This window comes from Camelina sativa, chromosome 20 (assembly GCF_030686135.1).
Source record: "Camelina sativa cultivar CO46 ecotype springtype chromosome 20, ASM3068613v1".
Lineage (NCBI taxonomy): Eukaryota > Viridiplantae > Streptophyta > Magnoliopsida > Brassicales > Brassicaceae > Camelina > Camelina sativa.
In genome coordinates this window covers 29196544-29215546 of record NC_141899.1, presented here as the reverse complement: position 1 = coordinate 29215546, position 19003 = coordinate 29196544, and the positions used below count along the sequence as shown (strand labels likewise).

At 38.2% G+C, this 19003-nt stretch overlaps 3 protein-coding genes and 2 pseudogenes across 3 annotated transcripts; 3 read left to right on the top strand and 2 right to left on the bottom strand.

The window, feature by feature from the left end:
• The first annotated feature begins 7 nt into the window (after positions 1–7).
• Positions 8–1085, top strand: LOC147919547 (putative ion channel POLLUX-like 2). Its single transcript, XM_087504542.1, has 5 exons — positions 8–131; positions 233–302; positions 388–461; positions 576–686; positions 773–1085. The coding sequence occupies exons 2-5, from the start codon at positions 281–283 to the stop codon at positions 872–874; spliced, it is 309 nt and encodes a 102-aa protein (XP_087360668.1). The 5' UTR covers positions 8–131; positions 233–280; the 3' UTR covers positions 875–1085.
• A 495-nt stretch (positions 1086–1580) lies between these two features.
• LOC147919546 (putative disease resistance protein At5g43730 pseudogene) lies at positions 1581–8744 on the bottom strand (annotated as a pseudogene).
• A 50-nt stretch (positions 8745–8794) lies between these two features.
• LOC147919545 (putative ion channel POLLUX-like 2) lies at positions 8795–9872 on the top strand. Its single transcript, XM_087506545.1, has 5 exons — positions 8795–8918; positions 9020–9089; positions 9175–9248; positions 9363–9473; positions 9560–9872. Exons 2-5 carry the CDS (start codon positions 9068–9070, stop codon positions 9659–9661), a joined length of 309 nt encoding a protein of 102 aa, XP_087362671.1. The 5' UTR covers positions 8795–8918; positions 9020–9067; the 3' UTR covers positions 9662–9872.
• Positions 9873–10367: 495 nt separating this feature from the next.
• Positions 10368–17184, bottom strand: LOC147919544 (putative disease resistance protein At5g43730 pseudogene; annotated as a pseudogene).
• Positions 17185–17569: 385 nt separating this feature from the next.
• On the top strand, positions 17570–18647 carry LOC147919543 (putative ion channel POLLUX-like 2). Its single transcript, XM_087504533.1, has 5 exons — positions 17570–17693; positions 17795–17864; positions 17950–18023; positions 18138–18248; positions 18335–18647. The coding sequence occupies exons 2-5, from the start codon at positions 17843–17845 to the stop codon at positions 18434–18436; spliced, it is 309 nt and encodes a 102-aa protein (XP_087360659.1). The 5' UTR covers positions 17570–17693; positions 17795–17842; the 3' UTR covers positions 18437–18647.
• The last annotated feature ends 356 nt before the right edge of the window (positions 18648–19003 follow it).

Here is a 19003-nt window from a genome sequence, read left to right as displayed (position 1 = left end):
GTCAAAGGTAATTTACTAAATTGTTATTGAATCCAAAACCACATTGAATAGCTAATATTTGTTTATTTATGTTGTTTCTTTAGGTACATAATCTAGCCTCTGAAATCGTCGACTCAAATCTCGGCAAGCAGGTATTGAAAGGCTTTTCTATGTTTTTTTTCTTTTTTTTTTTTTTTTTTATTGTTGGCTTCCTTATGGTTAAGTTGCTGAAACATTACTCAAAACCATACAGATAACAGTGCTGAAGCCATCCCTAACTTTCATTGCAGCAGAGGAAGTTATGAGCCTTGTAACAGCACAAGGTTACATTCCATCTATTCAAATGTTTGTTTCTTGTTTATCTACCTATAATCCGAACAATAGTAATACTCTTTTCTATATAATCAGTTGCTGAAAACAGCGAACTGAACGAGGTGTGGAAGGACATTTTAAACGCAGATGGTGATGAGATATACGTTAAGGTTAAAAAAGAAAAATAGTCTCTTCCTTCAAATATTTCGTCAGTAACTTCTATTGAAATTCACTATAAATTCGGTATAAAACTAAAAATCTTGAGTTTGCTTTGACACATATAGGACATTGAACTGTACATGAAAAAGGGCGAGAATCCTTCATTCACCGAGCTCTCAGAGCGAGCTTGGCTGAGGAGAGAAGTCGCTATAGGCTACATAAAAGGCGGTAAAAAGGTGAGTGTTTTATTACTCTGCAGCATACGCTAACCTCTTCTTCCTCCTCACTAACGTTGATAATTTTGTTTTTCCTGTGGTTGCAGATGATCAATCCGCTTCCAAAGAATGAACCTCTCTCTCTCGAAATGGGTGACTCGTTGATTGTTATATCGGAGCTTGAAGGAGACCAACCCATCACACTATGATATTGTATACATTCTCATATACCACATTTTGTTATAGTTTCTTACACACAATGCAACATTGGGCAAGGAGACTGACTCACAAATACAACGCAAGCATCAAATAAGTCGTTAAATTTGTACAAAGAACAAACGCTTTTACATCGAAGCCCCTTTTTGGTCATTGCTCTTTGTTCTTTCTTTGACCCCGAATAAAAATCAGTCTTTGTAATGATTTGAGTTTTTTTTTTCCTTTCTTAAAGCCTATATGTCTCCAACTCGAGGTTTATAATTTTTTTCCAAATCACGGAGGCAATATGAAAAGAAAAGTTAGTTTACAAGATGTCGTTGCGTCATCGGCCACAAAACTTGGAATTGCATTGCTTTTGGTGGTGGACTAATATTTCCCAAATGTTGTATTTTTTTTCCACCGTGTCCCATGGATCTAAGACTAGCTCTATCCGGAAACATCAATGCCATCTATGCTCTCTTTTGACAAACTGTAGCTCATTACTTAGGAGACAGCGCTGAACATGACATAAGCACGCCAACATATCTTTTTACTCACACAGAAGAGATCGAGAGGAAACAAAAGCTGTTGTCTGTACTTGAGACAAGCTCTTGAAACAAAAGCAGTACATATAAACACAAACAAAACTGTATTATTACAAACCTGTCTGTATTTTAGAGACCAGCCATTCACTTAAGACCCTCATTCCACCCGTTATTCCTATGCATGCGTGGGAAAATAAGCTATATCTTCGGGTAGCTTTGGACAATATTTAACTTCGAATTTTCTACGGTTAGGAAGATTCCGATAATTCCAGCAGATTTCCGAAAGTCCAGCCAATTGATATAGCGTAAGGGATTCCAAGTTCCCAAATGGAACACCAATATCTTGATGCTTTCTGCTAATACTCATTCCTTTCTCCTTGTTTATTATTTCTTCTATTTTCGGTGAATACTCCACATGTAGCTCCTTAAGATTTTGAGCAAATAACAGCCATGACAAATCCTTTTGCCCTTCCAAATGGATTATATTAACAGTGGAGAGTTGCTTGAAGCCTGGAGAAGTAGTGGATGGAATAAGGATCTCCATTGGTGAAATCTCATCCCTTCTTTCTTTGCTTTGCCAATCAATCTTTATCTCAGATATGTTTGAGGTCACTATTCCAAGGCGTTGAAGACCTCCCAGAGCTAACTTGTTTAATATTACACGAGGTGCTGACATATTTCTTAGACATAAACCTTTAACACTAGTCGCCAATCGGTCATCTCCTTGTATCATTTCCAAAATCCTGACATCCTCTATGGTTGCAGTTAAAACCTTCAAGTGCTCCAAGTGTTGTAGTTCCTCCATTAATACGTCATCAACACAAACATGGCAGTAAAATAATTTCAACACTTGCAGATTTTGTAAGGTTTTTGCTATCCCAGCAAGACTCTCTAGTTCACGAGTGAACTCCAGGTTCAAGTAGATTAGTTTCGTCAAGTCACTTAGACGAACTGGTAACGATTTTATCCCTGTGTGTGATAAATTGAGATATTGCAAAGACCCTAAGTTAGAAATTTCTTCCGGCAACTCTTTAAACTCCCGTTTACAGAAAGATCCAAGACCAAAAGTTGTGGCATTAACCGAAAGAATCCAACTGAAATATCCAACAACTTGTTATACGGGAGTAATAGGGTTGTAAGCTTGGGGCAGTCCGGACTGCAAGATATCTCCTCAATCTGAGTATTCATTAAAGACATCCGTCTCAAAATATCCCAATTGATGTCCTTTGGGATGAGACGAACCTGTGTACCAGATTTCACACAAACTGAATCTTTCTCATGTTCCAAGTTGGAGTCTATCCAAAGAGCCATCTCACGTATCACATCATGCATTTTTACTTTGGTCTTTAGTTCACAATCAATCAACAAATGTGCACGAACTAACAAGCCAATAATATCATAACCTTTGTTGGTACCTCCATCTTCATATTTGTTCGCATTTATGATGAATCCTTGGCATATCCAGTATTCTATCAACTTCTCCTTTTCTATTTCATAATCTTCAGGAAACAAAGAGCAATATAGGAAGCACAATTTGACTTCATCATTCTTTAAGCTATCATAACTAAGCTTCAAAACGACAAGAATGCTTTCTTCCATACCTGGAAACTCGTGGCCAGGCGAATTCAGAACATTAATTGCATGATGCCATTCTTCTATAGTCTCTTTACATGCCATGGCTTTGCCAATGACATTGAGTGCAAGTGGCAAGCCTTGACATTTTGCGGCAACGATTCCTGCAAGTGTGGGGATATCCTGATGGCTCCTTAGTATGCTATCTCCGACAGTAACTCGAAACAATTCCCACGCTACATCCCGTGACAAACAATCAACTTTTATCAGCTCGTCAGCTTCCATGTGAGTGCAAACTTCCTTTAAACGTGTGGTGAAAACTATCTTCGATCCATTTTCTTGATTTGGAGGTGGAACTCCTATCTTGTTCAGATCTACTTGGCTCCAGATATCATCCAACAACAGCACAAATTTCTTTCTCTTGAGGTTATTGTATATGAGAGAGGCTTTCTCATTTTCTGTTTCTTGTTCCCATTCCTTGTCACGACGTAATCTTCCCAGAATCTGATCTTGAATGCCCTCATTCTGCGAATCTTTAGAGACCACAACCCATATCACAACATCAAAATCATTCTCCACTACAACAAAGTTGTTGTTGATACGAGCTAAGAGGGTGGTTTTCCCTACTCCACCCATACCATAAAGACCTAAGGTTCTTATTTCATCGTTCACGAGGCTGTTCCATGTCATCCCAACCATCGTATCCAAACCAACTGTGCGTTGTTGGATATGCTTGTTCTCCGCCTTAAGTATCATTTTCTGCGCCACCACTTCGAAATCTTTTTTAGATAGAAGTTCTATAACCTCTTCCAACATCTTCAATACCTTTTCACCATAATCGTAGCTTGATATGAAATCCTCAGAACAATAACCAAACAGACACAATCTTCCAGTTTCAGTTGATCTAACCTCAAGCAGATCATTGACTTGGGGTTCAACACTTTGTACCCTTGAAAGCCATAGCTTGTTGAGAGTTAAACTTGATTTTTTAATCAAGGTTAATTAAATCCATGTTCTAGAAGGTCGTTGGAGCTACGTCGGCCAAAGAAGCATGGGAGAAGCTTCGAACATCTTACAAGGGTGCCGATCAAGTCAAGAAGGTGCGTCTTCAAACTCTAAGAGGAGAATTTGAAGCTTTACAAATGAAGGAAGGTGAACTTGTCTCTGATTATTTTTCAAGAGTTCTAGTGGTTACTAATAATCTCAAAAGAAACGGCGAAAAGCTAGATGATGTGAGAATTATGGAGAAGGTTCTTAGATCATTAGACTCAAGATTTGAGCATATCATTACCGTTATTGAAGAGACAAAAGATTTGGAGGCCATGACAATGGAGCAACTTCTTGGGTCATTACAGGCTTATGAAGAAAAGAAAAAGAAGAAAGAAGACATTGCCGAACAAGTACTAAAAATGCAAATTTATAACATTAAAGAAGAAATTGGGCAAAGTTATCAAAGAAGAGGTGGTGGTCAAGTACGAGGACGAGGGCGAGGCCATGGATATGGAAATGGACGTGGTTGGAGGCCATATGAAGACAACACAAGTCAAAGAGAAGAAAGCTCATCAAGAGGCCGTGGGAGAGGAAGCTCAAATTCAAGGTACAATAAATCAAGTGTAAAATGCTACAATTGTGGAAAGTTTGGACATTACGCTTCCGAATGTAAAGCTCCTAGTAACAAAAGAGTCGAGGAGAAGGCCAACTACGTTGAGGAAAAGATTCAAGAAGAAGACATGTTATTAATGGCTAATTACAAGAAGGATGAACGAGAAGAAAATAATAAATGGTACCTCGACAGTGGTGCAAGCAATCACATGTGCGGGAGAAGAAACATGTTCGTGGAGCTTGATGAGTCGGTGAAAGGAAACGTCGCTTTAGGAGATGAATCGAAGATGGAGGTACAAGGCAAAGGAAACATTCTCATTCGATTGAAGAATGGAGATCATCAATATATTTCCAACGTTTACTATATTCCAACCATGAAGACAAACATCTTGAGTCTTGGGCAACTCTTAGAGAAAGGTTATGATATTCGATTAAAAGATAATAACCTTTCTATAAGAGACCAAACAAGTAATCTCATAACTAAAGTGCCGATGTCTAAAAATAGAATGTTTGTTCTTAACATTCAAAATGACATCGCACAATGTCTCAAGATGTGCTACAAAGAGGAGTCTTGGCTTTGGCATCTTCGATACGGACATCTAAATTTTGGAGGTTTGGAGTTACTTTCGAAGAAAGAAATGGTGAGGGGGCTACCTTGGATCAATCATCCAAATCAGGTGTGTGAAGGATGTCTACTTGGAAAACAATTCAAAATGAGTTTTCCAAAGGAGTCAAGCACAAGAGCTCAAAAGCCATTGGAGTTAATACACACGGATGTGTGCGGTCCAATCAAGCCAAAATCACTTGGTAAAAGTAACTATTTCCTTCTCTTTATTGATGATTTTCAAGAAAAACATGGGTTTATTTATTGAAAGAAAAATCTGAGGTGTTCGAGAACTTTAAAAATTTTAAAGCCCATGTTGAGAAGGAAAGTGGTCTTGTGATCAAAGCTATGAGATCCGACCGTGGAGGAGAGTTCACATCCAAGGAGTTTCATAAGTATTGTGAAGATAATGGCATCCGAAGACAACTAACGGTGCCTAGATCCCCTCAACAAAATGGAGTAGCAGAAAGGAAGAATAGAACAATTCTTGAGATGGCGAGGAGCATGCTTAAGAGTAAAAGACTACCGAAGGAGCTATGGGCGGAAGCTGTCGCGTGTGCGGTGTATTTATTAAACCGATCTCCAACAAGAAGTGTCTCGGGTAAGACACCACAAGAAGCTTGGAGCAGAAGAAAGCCCGGTGTTTCTCATTTAAGAGTATTTGGAAGCATAGCTCATGCTCATGTACCAGATGAGAAGCGGAGCAAACTAGATGACAAAAGTGAGAAGTACATCTTCATTGGTTATGACAACAACTCGAAAGGCTACAAGCTTTACAATCCCGATACGAGGAAGACTATTATAAGTCGAAATGTCGTGTTCGACGAAGAAGGAGAATGGGAATGGAAGTCAAATGATGAAGATTATAACTTCTTTCCACACTTTGAAGAAGATGACCCATAGCCACCAAGAGAAGAGCCTACTACACCACCAACTTCACCAACGAGTTCTCAAGGAGAAGAAAGTTCTAGCGAAAGGACTCCACGCTTTAGAAGTCTACAAGAGATTTACGAGGTAACCGAAAATCAAGACAACCTTACTTTATTTTGTTTATTTGCGGAGTGCGAGCCATTGAACTTCCAAGAAGCTATTGAAAAGAAGACTTGGAGAAATGCCATGGATGAAGAGATAAAGGCTATACAAAAGAATGATACATGGGAGTTAGCTTCACTTCCAAATGGACACAATGCGATCGGTGTGAAATGGGTGTACAAAGCAAAGAAAAATTCTAAAGGGGAAGTTGAAAGATACAAGGCAAGATTGGTGGCTAAAGGATATAGTCAAAGACCCGGAATCGACTACGATGAAGTATTTGCTCCTGTTGCTCGTCTTGAAACTGTTCGACTAATTATTTCATTGGCGGCTCAAAATAAGTGGAAGATACATCAAATGGATGTCAAGTCAGCCTTCTTAAATGGAGACCTTGAAGAAGAAGTTTACATTGAGCAACCTCAAGGCTACATAGTTAAAGGAGAAGAAGACAAAGTTTTGAGGTTAAAGAAGGCACTTTATGGATTAAAACAAGCCCCAAGAGCTTGGAATACACGGATCGACAAGTATTTCAACGAGAAAGACTTCATCAAGTGTCCATATGAGCATGCACTTTATATCAAAATTCAAAATGACGATATATTGATTGTGTGCTTGTATGTAGATGACTTGATATTCACTGGTAACAATCCAAGCATGTTCGACGAATTCAAGAAAGAGATGACGAAGGAGTTCGAGATGACAGACATTGGATTGATGTCTTACTACCTCGGGATCGAAGTAAGACAAGAAGAAAATGGAGTTTTTATTACTCAAGAAGGATATGCTAAGGAGGTACTTAAAAAGTTTAAGATGGAAGACTCTAACGCGGTGAGCACACCAATGGAATGTGGAATCAAGTTATCAAAGATCAAGGAAGGAGAAGGAGTAGACCCAACATTATTTAAGAGCTTAGTTGGAAGCTTACGATACTTAACATGCACAAGACCCGATATCTTATATGCGGTTGGAGTTGTTAGTCGCTACATGGAACATCCAACAACAACTCATTTTAAGGCGGCAAAGAGGATTCTTCGCTATATCAAAGGTACCATGAACTTTGGTTTGCACTATTCTATTTCAAATGATTATAAGCTTGTTGGATATAGCGATAGCGATTGGAGTGGAGACGTAGATGATCGAAAAAGCACAAGTGGTTTTGTGTTCTACATTGGAGATACAGCTTTCACGTGGATGTCGAAGAAGCAACCAATTGTCACGCTTTCCACTTGTGAAGCGGAGTATGTGGCGGCTACTTCATGTGTGTGCCATGCTATTTGGTTAAGAAATCTTCTAAAGGAGTTAAACTTGCCACAAGAAGAGCCAACAAAGATCTTTGTCGATAACAAGTCAGCAATAGCTTTGGCGAAGAACCCAGTCTTCCATGATCGAAGTAAGCACATTGACACACGCTATCATTACATTAGAGAGTGTCAACAAGAAGGATGTGCAATTGGAGTATGTGAAGACAAATGATCAAGTAGCCGATATTTTCACCAAGCCTCTCAAACGTGAAGACTTTATCAAGATGAGGAGCTTACTTGGAGTGGCAAAATCAAGTTTAAGAGGGGGTGTTGAGAGTTAAACTTGATTTTTTAATCAAGGTTAATTAAATCCATGTTCTAGAGTTCTCTCTAGAAAAATCAAGATCTCCACCTCCTTAAAAAATATATAAAAGTTCTAGAATAATGTATCACCTCCTTAAACATAAAAATCTAGATATTTAGTTAGAACTATCTAGATAATTATAATATTATAATCTAGATATTGTGTTAGAATAATCTAGATTAAGGATTAAAATATTCTAGATATTTTGTAATATGGAGGCTATAAATACCTCCTCCTACTCTCATTTGTAACTAAGATGTTGTGAAGTTGTTCCAAGTTAAAATCAAAGTAATAAAAGTTTTATTTTCTAAACTACTCTCTCAAATACTCAAAACACTTTTTCCATCGCTTCTAAAAGAATTTACTTCCAACATAGCTTGACTCGAGCAAGCCGTTGCAAACCTTTATCTTCTTCTATGGAAACTCTTCCTAACAGATCTTCTCGTTCACCCTTAAGTTCTTGCATAGCTTTCTGCAAAGAATTGAGATTTTTTTCCATCATGTGAATGTAGTTCCTGTCGCTAAAAAAACAGCCACATGCAGCAGTGAAGATTTGATTCCACGGTATTAGAAGAAGCCAGTTCAACATTTTGCACAAAACTTTCAGAAAGAAACTGGGATTACGGCCAAGGGGATGCAGAAAAGAAAGAGGATTACAATCAAGAAATTAAAAGTCAGACCGCAGTTTCTATTAGTTTATTGAGAGTGGCAGCTTTAATTGATTAATATTGATCACCTGCATCCGTTAGCTTGGCAGTTTATTGAGAGTGGTAGTTTCTTGGCAGCTTCCAAGAAAGTCAGATGTTTCTTCTATATCACTTCAAGAAAAATCAGAAGTTTGAATTCGTCGTTTGCAATAATGATAGCACTAACAAATAAGTCCGAATGTGTTTTAGATCCATCTAGAGCAGACAAACAATCTGCTTATTCTCTTCTCATCGCTGAAAGCATCTGCAACAAGCTTGGAGTCAAAGGTAATTTACTAAATTGTTATTGAATCCAAAACCACATTGAATAGCTAATATTTGTTTATTTATGTTGTTTCTTTAGGTACATAATCTAGCCTCTGAAATCGTCGACTCAAATCTCGGCAAGCAGGTATTGAAAGGCTTTTCTATGTTTTTTTTCTTTTTTTTTTTTTTTTTTATTGTTGGCTTCCTTATGGTTAAGTTGCTGAAACATTACTCAAAACCATACAGATAACAGTGCTGAAGCCATCCCTAACTTTCATTGCAGCAGAGGAAGTTATGAGCCTTGTAACAGCACAAGGTTACATTCCATCTATTCAAATGTTTGTTTCTTGTTTATCTACCTATAATCCGAACAATAGTAATACTCTTTTCTATATAATCAGTTGCTGAAAACAGCGAACTGAACGAGGTGTGGAAGGACATTTTAAACGCAGATGGTGATGAGATATACGTTAAGGTTAAAAAAGAAAAATAGTCTCTTCCTTCAAATATTTCGTCAGTAACTTCTATTGAAATTCACTATAAATTCGGTATAAAACTAAAAATCTTGAGTTTGCTTTGACACATATAGGACATTGAACTGTACATGAAAAAGGGCGAGAATCCTTCATTCACCGAGCTCTCAGAGCGAGCTTGGCTGAGGAGAGAAGTCGCTATAGGCTACATAAAAGGCGGTAAAAAGGTGAGTGTTTTATTACTCTGCAGCATACGCTAACCTCTTCTTCCTCCTCACTAACGTTGATAATTTTGTTTTTCCTGTGGTTGCAGATGATCAATCCGCTTCCAAAGAATGAACCTCTCTCTCTCGAAATGGGTGACTCGTTGATTGTTATATCGGAGCTTGAAGGAGACCAACCCATCACACTATGATATTGTATACATTCTCATATACCACATTTTGTTATAGTTTCTTACACACAATGCAACATTGGGCAAGGAGACTGACTCACAAATACAACGCAAGCATCAAATAAGTCGTTAAATTTGTACAAAGAACAAACGCTTTTACATCGAAGCCCCTTTTTGGTCATTGCTCTTTGTTCTTTCTTTGACCCCGAATAAAAATCAGTCTTTGTAATTATTTGAGTTTTTTTTTTCCTTTCTTAAAGCCTATATGTCTCCAACTCGAGGTTTATAATTTTTTTCCAAATCACGGAGGCAATATGAAAAGAAAAGTTAGTTTACAAGATGTCGTTGCGTCATCGGCCACAAAACTTGGAATTGCATTGCTTTTGGTGGTGGACTAATATTTCCCAAATGTTGTATTTTTTTTCCACCGTGTCCCATGGATCTAAGACTAGCTCTATCCGGAAACATCAATGCCATCTATGCTCTCTTTTGACAAACTGTAGCTCATTACTTAGGAGACAGCGCTGAACATGACATAAGCACGCCAACATATCTTTTTACTCACACAGAAGAGATCGAGAGGAAACAAAAGCTGTTGTCTGTACTTGAGACAAGCTCTTGAAACAAAAGCAGTACATATAAACACAAACAAAACTGTATTATTACAAACCTGTCTGTATTTTAGAGACCAGCCATTCACTTAAGACCCTCATTCCACCCGTTATTCCTATGCATGCGTGGGAAAATAAGCTATATCTTCGGGTAGCTTTGGACAATATTTAACTTCGAATTTTCTACGGTTAGGAAGATTCCGATAATTCCAGCAGATTTCCGAAAGTCCAGCCAATTGATATAGCGTAAGGGATTCCAAGTTCCCAAATGGAACACCAATATCTTGATGCTTTCTGCTAATACTCATTCCTTTCTCCTTGTTTATTATTTCTTCTATTTTCGGTGAATACTCCACATGTAGCTCCTTAAGATTTTGAGCAAATAACAGCCATGACAAATCCTTTTGCCCTTCCAAATGGATTATATTAACAGTGGAGAGTTGCTTGAAGCCTGGAGAAGTAGTGGATGGAATAAGGATCTCCATTGGTGAAATCTCATCCCTTCTTTCTTTGCTTTGCCAATCAATCTTTATCTCAGATATGTTTGAGGTCACTATTCCAAGGCGTTGAAGACCTCCCAGAGCTAACGTGTTTAATATTACACGAGGTGCTGACATATTTCTTAGACATAAACCTTTAACACTAGTCGCCAATCGGTCATCTCCTTGTATCATTTCCAAAATCCTGACATCCTCTATGGTTGCAGTTAAAACCTTCAAGTGCTCCAAGTGTTGTAGTTCCTCCATTAATACGTCATCAACACAAACATGGCAGTAAAATAATTTCAACACTTGCAGATTTTGTAAGGTTTTTGCTATCCCAGCAAGACTCTCTAGTTCACGAGTGAACTCCAGGTTCAAGTAGATTAGTTTCGTCAAGTCACTTAGACGAACTGGTAACGATTTTATCCCTGTGTGTGATAAATTGAGATATTGCAAAGACCCTAAGTTAGAAATTTCTTCCGGCAACTCTTTAAACTCCCGTTTACAGAAAGATCCAAGACCACAAGTTGTGGCATTAACCGAAAGAATCCAACTGAAATATCCAACAACTTGTTATACGGGAGTAATAGGGTTGTAAGCTTGGGGCAGTCCGGACTGCAAGATATCTCCTCAATCTGAGTATTCATTAAAGACATCCGTCTCAAAATATCCCAATTGATGTCCTTTGGGATGAGACGAACCTGTGTACCAGATTTCACACAAACTGAATCTTTCTCATGTTCCAAGTTGGAGTCTATCCAAAGAGCCATCTCACGTATCACATCATGCATTTTTACTTTGGTCTTTAGTTCACAATCAATCAACAAATGTGCACGAACTAACAAGCCAATAATATCATAACCTTTGTTGGTACCTCCATCTTCATATTTGTTCGCATTTATGATGAATCCTTGGCATATCCAGTATTCTATCAACTTCTCCTTTTCTATTTCATAATCTTCAGGAAACAAAGAGCAATATAGGAAGCACAATTTGACTTCATCATTCTTTAAGCTATCATAACTAAGCTTCAAAACGACAAGAATGCTTTCTTCCATACCTGGAAACTCGTGGCCAGGCGAATTCAGAACATTAATTGCATGATGCCATTCTTCTATAGTCTCTTTACATGCCATGGCTTTGCCAATGACATTGAGTGCAAGTGGCAAGCCTTGACATTTTGCGGCAACGATTCCTGCAAGTGTGGGGATATCCTGATGGCTCCTTAGTATGCTATCTCCGACAGTAACTCGAAACAATTCCCACGCTACATCCCGTGACAAACAATCAACTTTTATCAGCTCGTCAGCTTCCATGTGAGTGCAAACTTCCTTTAAACGTGTGGTGAAAACTATCTTCGATCCATTTTCTTGATTTGGAGGTGGAACTCCTATCTTGTTCAGATCTACTTGGCTCCAGATATCATCCAACAACAGCACAAATTTCTTTCTCTTGAGGTTATTGTATATGAGAGAGGCTTTCTCATTTTCTGTTTCTTGTTCCCATTCCTTGTCACGACGTAATCTTCCCAGAATCTGATCTTGAATGCCCTCATTCTGCGAATCTTTAGAGACCACAACCCATATCACAACATCAAAATCATTCTCCACTACAACAAAGTTGTTGTTGATACGAGCTAAGAGGGTGGTTTTCCCTACTCCACCCATACCATAAAGACCTAAGGTTCTTATTTCATCGTTCACGAGGCTGTTCCATGTCATCCCAACCATCGTATCCAAACCAACTGTGCGTTGTTGGATATGCTTGTTCTCCGCCTTAAGTATCATTTTCTGCGCCACCACTTCGAAATCTTTTTTAGATAGAAGTTCTATAACCTCTTCCAACATCTTCAATACCTTTTCACCATAATCATACCTCAGAACAATAACCAAACAGACACAATCTTCCAGTTTCAGTTGATCTAACCTCAAGCAGATCATTGACTTGGGGTTCAACACTTTGTACCCTTGAAAGCCATAGCTTGTTGAGAGTTAAACTTGATTTTTTAATCAAGGTTAATTAAATCCATGTTCTAGAAGGTCGTTGGAGCTACGTCGGCCAAAGAAGCATGGGAGAAGCTTCGAACATCTTACAAGGGTGCCGATCAAGTCAAGAAGGTGCGTCTTCAAACTCTAAGAGGAGAATTTGAAGCTTTACAAATGAAGGAAGGTGAACTTGTCTCTGATTATTTTTCAAGAGTTCTAGTGGTTACTAATAATCTCAAAAGAAACGGCGAAAAGCTAGATGATGTGAGAATTATGGAGAAGGTTCTTAGATCATTAGACTCAAGATTTGAGCATATCGTTACCGTTATTGAAGAGACAAAAGATTTGGAGGCCATGACAATGGAGCAACTTCTTGGGTCATTACAGGCTTATGAAGAAAAGAAAAAGAAGAAAGAAGACATTGCCGAACAAGTACTAAAAATGCAAATTTATAACATTAAAGAAGAAATTGGGCAAAGTTATCAAAGAAGAGGTGGTGGTCAAGTACGAGGACGAGGGCGAGGCCATGGATATGGAAATGGACGTGGTTGGAGGCCATATGAAGACAACACAAGTCAAAGAGAAGAAAGCTCATCAAGAGGCCGTGGGAGAGGAAGCTCAAATTCAAGGTACAATAAATCAAGTGTAAAATGCTACAATTGTGGAAAGTTTGGACATTACGCTTCTGAATGTAAAGCTCCTAGTAACAAAAGAGTCGAGGAGAAGGCCAACTACGTTGAGGAAAAGATTCAAGAAGAAGACATGTTATTAATGGCTAATTACAAGAAGGATGAACGAGAAGAAAATAATAAATGGTACCTCGACAGTGGTGCAAGCAATCACATGTGCGGGAGAAGAAACATGTTCGTGGAGCTTGATGAGTCGGTGAAAGGAAACGTCGCTTTAGGAGATGAATCGAAGATGGAGGTACAAGGCAAAGGAAACATTCTCATTCGATTGAAGAATGGAGATCATCAATATATTTCCAACGTTTACTATATTCCAACCATGAAGACAAACATCTTGAGTCTTGGGCAACTCTTAGAGAAAGGTTATGATATTCGATTAAAAGATAATAACCTTTCTATAAGAGACCAAACAAGTAATCTCATAACTAAAGTGCCGATGTCTAAAAATAGAATGTTTGTTCTTAACATTCAAAATGACATCGCACAATGTCTCAAGATGTGCTACAAAGAGGAGTCTTGGCTTTGGCATCTTCGATACGGACATCTAAATTTTGGAGGTTTGGAGTTACTTTCGAAGAAAGAAATGGTGAGGGGGCTACCTTGGATCAATCATCCAAATCAGGTGTGTGAAGGATGTCTACTTGGAAAACAATTCAAAATGAGTTTTCCAAAGGAGTCAAGCACAAGAGCTCAAAAGCCATTGGAGTTAATACACACGGATGTGTGCGGTCCAATCAAGCCAAAATCACTTGGTAAAAGTAACTATTTCCTTCTCTTTATTGATGATTTTCAAGAAAAACATGGGTTTATTTTTTGAAAGAAAAATCTGAGGTGTTCGAGAACTTTAAAAATTTTAAAGCCCATGTTGAGAAGGAAAGTGGTCTTGTGATCAAAGCTATGAGATCCGACCGTGGAGGAGAGTTCACATCCAAGGAGTTTCATAAGTATTGTGAAGATAATGGCATCCGAAGACAACTAACGGTGCCTAGATCCCCTCAACAAAATGGAGTAGCAGAAAGGAAGAATAGAACAATTCTTGAGATGGCGAGGAGCATGCTTAAGAGTAAAAGACTACCGAAGGAGCTATGGGCGGAAGCTGTCGCGTGTGCGGTGTATTTATTAAACCGATCTCCAACAAGAAGTGTCTCGGGTAAGACACCACAAGAAGCTTGGAGCAGAAGAAAGCCCGGTGTTTCTCATTTAAGAGTATTTGGAAGCATAGCTCATGCTCATGTACCAGATGAGAAGCGGAGCAAACTAGATGACAAAAGTGAGAAGTACATCTTCATTGGTTATGACAACAACTCGAAAGGCTACAAGCTTTACAATCCCGATACGAGGAAGACTATTATAAGTCGAAATGTCGTGTTCGACGAAGAAGGAGAATGGGAATGGAAGTCAAATGATGAAGATTATAACTTCTTTCCACACTTTGAAGAAGATGACCCATAGCCACCAAGAGAAGAGCCTACTACACCACCAACTTCACCAACGAGTTCTCAAGGAGAAGAAAGTTCTAGCGAAAGGACTCCACGCTTTAGAAGTCTACAAGAGATTTACGAGGTAACCGAAAATCAAGACAACCTTACTTTATTTTGTTTATTTGCGGAGTGCGAGCCATTGAACTTCCAAGAAGCTATTGAAAAGAAGACTTGGAGAAATGCCATGGATGAAGAGATAAAGGCTATACAAAAGAATGATACATGGGAGTTAGCTTCACTTCCAAATGGACACAATGCGATCGGTGTGAAATGGGTGTACAAAGCAAAGAAAAATTCTAAAGGGGAAGTTGAAAGATACAAGGCAAGATTGGTGGCTAAAGGATATAGTCAAAGACCCGGAATCGACTACGATGAAGTATTTGCTCCTGTTGCTCGTCTTGAAACTGTTCGACTAATTATTTCATTGGCGGCTCAAAATAAGTGGAAGATACATCAAATGGATGTCAAGTCAGCCTTCTTAAATGGAGACCTTGAAGAAGAAGTTTACATTGAGCAACCTCAAGGCTACATAGTTAAAGGAGAAGAAGACAAAGTTTTGAGGTTAAAGAAGGCACTTTATGGATTAAAACAAGCCCCAAGAGCTTGGAATACACGGATCGACAAGTATTTCAACGAGAAAGACTTCATCAAGTGTCCATATGAGCATGCACTTTATATCAAAATTCAAAATGACGATATATTGATTGTGTGCTTGTATGTAGATGACTTGATATTCACTGGTAACAATCCAAGCATGTTCGACGAATTCAAGAAAGAGATGACGAAGGAGTTCGAGATGACAGACATTGGATTGATGTCTTACTACCTCGGGATCGAAGTAAGACAAGAAGAAAATGGAGTTTTTATTACTCAAGAAGGATATGCTAAGGAGGTACTTAAAAAGTTTAAGATGGAAGACTCTAACGCGGTGAGCACACCAATGGAATGTGGAATCAAGTTATCAAAGATCAAGGAAGGAGAAGGAGTAGACCCAACATTATTTAAGAGCTTAGTTGGAAGCTTACGATACTTAACATGCACAAGACCCGATATCTTATATGCGGTTGGAGTTGTTAGTCGCTACATAGAACATCCAACAACAACTCATTTTAAGGCGGCAAAGAGGATTCTTCGCTATATCAAAGGTACCATGAACTTTGGTTTGCACTATTCTATTTCAAATGATTATAAGCTTGTTGGATATAGCGATAGCGATTGGAGTGGAGACGTAGATGATCGAAAAAGCACAAGTGGTTTTGTGTTCTACATTGGAGATACAGCTTTCACGTGGATGTCGAAGAAGCAACCAATTGTCACGCTTTCCACTTGTGAAGCGGAGTATGTGGCGGCTACTTCATGTGTGTGCCATGCTATTTGGTTAAGAAATCTTCTAAAGGAGTTAAACTTGCCACAAGAAGAGCCAACAAAGATCTTTGTCGATAACAAGTCAGCAATAGCTTTGGCGAAGAACCCAGTCTTCCATGATCGAAGTAAGCACATTGACACACGCTATCATTACATTAGAGAGTGTGTCAACAAGAAGGATGTGCAATTGGAGTATGTGAAGACAAATGATCAAGTAGCCGATATTTTCACCAAGCCTCTCAAACGTGAAGACTTTATCAAGATGAGGAGCTTACTTGGAGTGGCAAAATCAAGTTTAAGAGGGGGTGTTGAGAGTTAAACTTGATTTTTTAATCAAGGTTAATTAAATCCATGTTCTAGAGTTCTCTCTAGAAAAATCAAGATCTCCACCTCCTTAAAAAATATCTAAAAGTTCTAGAATAATGTATCACCTCCTTAAACATAAAAATCTAGATATTTAGTTAGAACTATCTAGATAATTATATTATTATAATCTAGATATTGTGTTAGAATAATCTAGATTAAGGATTAAAATATTCTAGATATTTTGTAATATGGAGGCTATAAATACCTCCTCCTACTCTCATTTGTAACTAAGATGTTGTGAAGTTGTTCCAAGTTAAAATCAAAGTAATAAAAGTTTTATTTTCTAAACTACTCTCTCAAATACTCAAAACACTTTTTCCATCGCTTCTAAAAGAATTTACTTCCAACATAGCTTGACTCGAGCAAGCCGTTGCAAACCTTTATCTTCTTCTATGGAAACTCTTCCTAACAGATCTTCTCGTTCACCCTTAAGTTCTTGCATAGCTTTCTGCAAAGAATTGAGATTTTTTTCCATCATGTGAATGTAGTTCCTGTCGCTAAAAAAACAGCCACATGCAGCAGTGAAGATTTGATTCCACGGTATTAGAAGAAGCCAGTTCAACATTTTGCACAAAACTTTCAGAAAGAAACTGGGATTACGGCCAAGGGGATGCAGAAAAGAAAGAGGATTACAATCAAGAAATTAAAAGTCAGACCGCAGTTTCTATTAGTTTATTGAGAGTGGCAGCTTTAATTGATTAATATTGATCACCTGCATCCGTTAGCTTGGCAGTTTATTGAGAGTGGCAGTTTCTTGGCAGCTTCCAAGAAAGTCAGATGTTTCTTCTATATCACTTCAAGAAAAATCAGAAGTTTGAATTCGTCGTTTGCAATAATGATAGCACTAACAAATAAGTCCGAATGTGTTTTAGATCCATCTAGAGCAGACAAACAATCTGCTTATTCTCTTCTCATCGCTGAAAGCATCTGCAACAAGCTTGGAGTCAAAGGTAATTTACTAAATTGTTATTGAATCCAAAACCACATTGAATAGCTAATATTTGTTTATTTATGTTGTTTCTTTAGGTACATAATCTAGCCTCTGAAATCGTCGACTCAAATCTCGGCAAGCAGGTATTGAAAGGCTTTTCTATGTTTTTTTTCTTTTTTTTTTTTTTTTTTATTGTTGGCTTCCTTATGGTTAAGTTGCTGAAACATTACTCAAAACCATACAGATAACAGTGCTGAAGCCATCCCTAACTTTCATTGCAGCAGAGGAAGTTATGAGCCTTGTAACAGCACAAGGTTACATTCCATCTATTCAAATGTTTGTTTCTTGTTTATCTACCTATAATCCGAACAATAGTAATACTCTTTTCTATATAATCAGTTGCTGAAAACAGCGAACTGAACGAGGTGTGGAAGGACATTTTAAACGCAGATGGTGATGAGATATACGTTAAGGTTAAAAAAGAAAAATAGTCTCTTCCTTCAAATATTTCGTCAGTAACTTCTATTGAAATTCACTATAAATTCGGTATAAAACTAAAAATCTTGAGTTTGCTTTGACACATATAGGACATTGAACTGTACATGAAAAAGGGCGAGAATCCTTCATTCACCGAGCTCTCAGAGCGAGCTTGGCTGAGGAGAGAAGTCGCTATAGGCTACATAAAAGGCGGTAAAAAGGTGAGTGTTTTATTACTCTGCAGCATACGCTAACCTCTTCTTCCTCCTCACTAACGTTGATAATTTTGTTTTTCCTGTGGTTGCAGATGATCAATCCGCTTCCAAAGAATGAACCTCTCTCTCTCGAAATGGGTGACTCGTTGATTGTTATATCGGAGCTTGAAGGAGACCAACCCATCACACTATGATATTGTATACATTCTCATATACCACATTTTGTTATAGTTTCTTACACACAATGCAACATTGGGCAAGGAGACTGACTCACAAATACAACGCAAGCATCAAATAAGTCGTTAAATTTGTACAAAGAACAAACGCTTTTACATCGAAGCCCCTTTTTGGTCATTGCTCTTTGTTCTTTCTTTGACCCCGAATAAAAATCAGTCTTTGTAATGATTTGAGTTTTTTTTTTCCTTTCTTAAAGCCTATATGTCTCCAACTCGAGGTTTATAATTTTTTTCCAAATCACGGAGGCAATATGAAAAGAAAAGTTAGTTTACAAGATGTCGTTGCGTCATCGGCCACAAAACTTGGAATTGCATTGCTTTTGGTGGTGGACTAATATTTCCCAAATGTTGTATTTTTTTTCCACCGTGTCCCATGGATCTAAGACTAGCTCTATCCGGAAACATCAATGCCATCTATGCTCTCTTTTGACAAACTGTAGCTCATTACTTAGGAGACAGCGCTGAACATGACAAAAGCACGCCAACATATCTTTTTACTCACACAGAAGAGATCGAGAGGAAACA